The 2,145-nt window shown below is 41.5% G+C and overlaps 1 gene segment (V, D, J or C); it reads right to left on the minus strand.

The window, feature by feature from the left end:
- Positions 1-923: 923 nt before the first annotated feature.
- LOC110542851 (Ig heavy chain V region VH558 A1/A4-like) lies at positions 924-2,145 on the minus strand. The segment is given in 3 exon segments: positions 924-1,063; positions 1,603-1,983; positions 2,067-2,145. Coding segments are annotated over 3 exon segments (567 nt in total).

Below are 2,145 nucleotides of genomic sequence, written 5' to 3' on the forward strand. Positions count from 1 at the left end.
TACACCTGGGATACAATGTGAATAAACTGTAATTAATTAAAAAAAGATTAGTTTGCTATGCAAAGACATTTATGTCTCAGCTAGAGGGAGGTCTTCCCTGATCAATTCTAATCTTTTTAAGTTTTGATGGTAAACATATATTTCATTCCCTGTAGATACATAAACATAACCAAGTCAACATGTCAAAACTCTTGCAGGTTTCCATTCTGCTGTCAACACATCCTTTATGGTAAGTGGCCTGATTTAATGCTCCAGTTTTCTTTCTATGACCCAGTATCTTTGAGCTACTGTTCTTCCTTTTTCACAAATGTTAAGAAAATTTAGAGTTAACAAAGCATTTTTTAGTCTGTCCCTGGGTGTCTTTACTGTCCATTTTTGTTTAATAAGCATCTCTCTTACATTACAATCAGCTCTTTCTCTAACAGTTGTCCTGTAGGCATACCAGTAATGCATTTAATAAGCAAGTCAGCAACTTCTTTCTTAAACAGAGGATATTGATGAGCAAAGTTTATACAACATCATTTGGTGTATGTGAGAATGTGCTACTCTGAGCTGTAAACAGACCATGGGAGTCAGTAATTAACAATTGAATGCGTAACACCAGACCAAACCCCAACAAAATCCTACCTCTAAGATACCAGCAAAATGTAAAATTCATTTTCAATGGTTCAGATTATGTCAACCTATAATTATTGACAAACACAATCCAATTTCAGTAAACAAGAGAATGAGCATGCAGGGGTGCTAATGCCAGGATTAGGCCTCTTTTTAAAATTTGTTTATTTATTATATATACAATGTTCTGCCTGCATGTACACCTGCATGCTAGAAGAGGGCACCAGATCTCACTGTGCGTGGTTGTGAGCCGCTATGTGGTTGCTGGGAATTGAACTCAGGACCTTTGGAAGAAGTGCTCTTATCCTCTAAGCCATCTCAGACCTCATCTTGGAATCCCACTGCTCTGGCCTCAATGCTGTCTGAGCAGGAGCCCAGCTTGTTGCCAAAGCACCAGACTCCACACTCTGAGGACTCCACAGTATCCTAGGCAGCTCCATATCCAACCCTAAAACAATAAGAAATTTAATTACTGCTACCAAAAGCAATTCATAATCAGGTGGATCAATAAATAAAGAAATAAAATTAGATTGTATAGAAGAGGTAAAGTGTCTCTATGGGGGAGTGGATCTACGGAGGCCATTATCATCAAACTGCCTTTGATTGCTTTAGGAAAATCAAACTGAACTATGAAAGGGGCTTTTCTTTGCTAAAGTGTTGGTGATTTGTTTTTACTGGTCAAATTCATATTGTTATTACTGGCTGAACTAATATTCTAGTTTATTTTATTCTTAGATACCCAAGCAAAAGTTCTAATCTCTTCGATTTAAAAGATATTTATATTGTAGGGTATTGTCACAGTTTTGTTTTATTAAGGAAACACGTCAATGAAGAGGGTGACTGATAAAACTGTAAAAAACTTTAGGAGGGTCCTGAATCAGCATCACTTCATTCTCATATCAGTTAGAAAAGCTGAAATAGACCCTATAAGACCCAGAAGTGACAGAAAAAGGGAAACTCTGATTATTTCTGAGCAAATAATCAAACTTCTCAGTCCCAGGGCAGCTTCCTGCTCCCCCAGGGTTTCTGACACACTCAGGATGTGGGTGCAGCAGTGTGCATCTCTCGCACAGTAATAGACCGCAGAGTCCTCAGCTGTCAGGCTGCGGAGCTCCATGTGGGCTGTGCCGGAGGATGTGTCTGCAGTCAGTGTGGCCTTGCCCCGGAACTTCTGGTTATAGCTGGTATCATCACTTCCAGGATAAATCCATCCAATCCACTCCAGCCCCTGCCCAGGACTCTGCTTCACCCAGCCCATATAGTAGCTGGTGAAGCTGTATCCAGAAGCCTTGCAGGACAGCTTCACTGAGGACCCAGGTCTCCCCACCTCAGCCCCAGACTGCTGCAGCTGGACCTCAGAGTGGACACCTGTGGAGAGAAAGGCAGAGTAGATGGCATTGTCATCTCAGTCCTTGTCTCCTCTTCAGATTTGGAACTGGTGAGTCCCTTACCTGCAGTTACTGACAGGAGGAAAAGGATGACCCAGCTCCATTCCATCCTGAGGGACAGTGCAGCCAGTGACTCTGCAGA

The sequence above is a fragment of the Meriones unguiculatus genome, chromosome 7, assembly GCF_030254825.1.
Source record: "Meriones unguiculatus strain TT.TT164.6M chromosome 7, Bangor_MerUng_6.1, whole genome shotgun sequence".
NCBI classification, from domain to species: Eukaryota; Metazoa; Chordata; class Mammalia; order Rodentia; family Muridae; genus Meriones; species Meriones unguiculatus.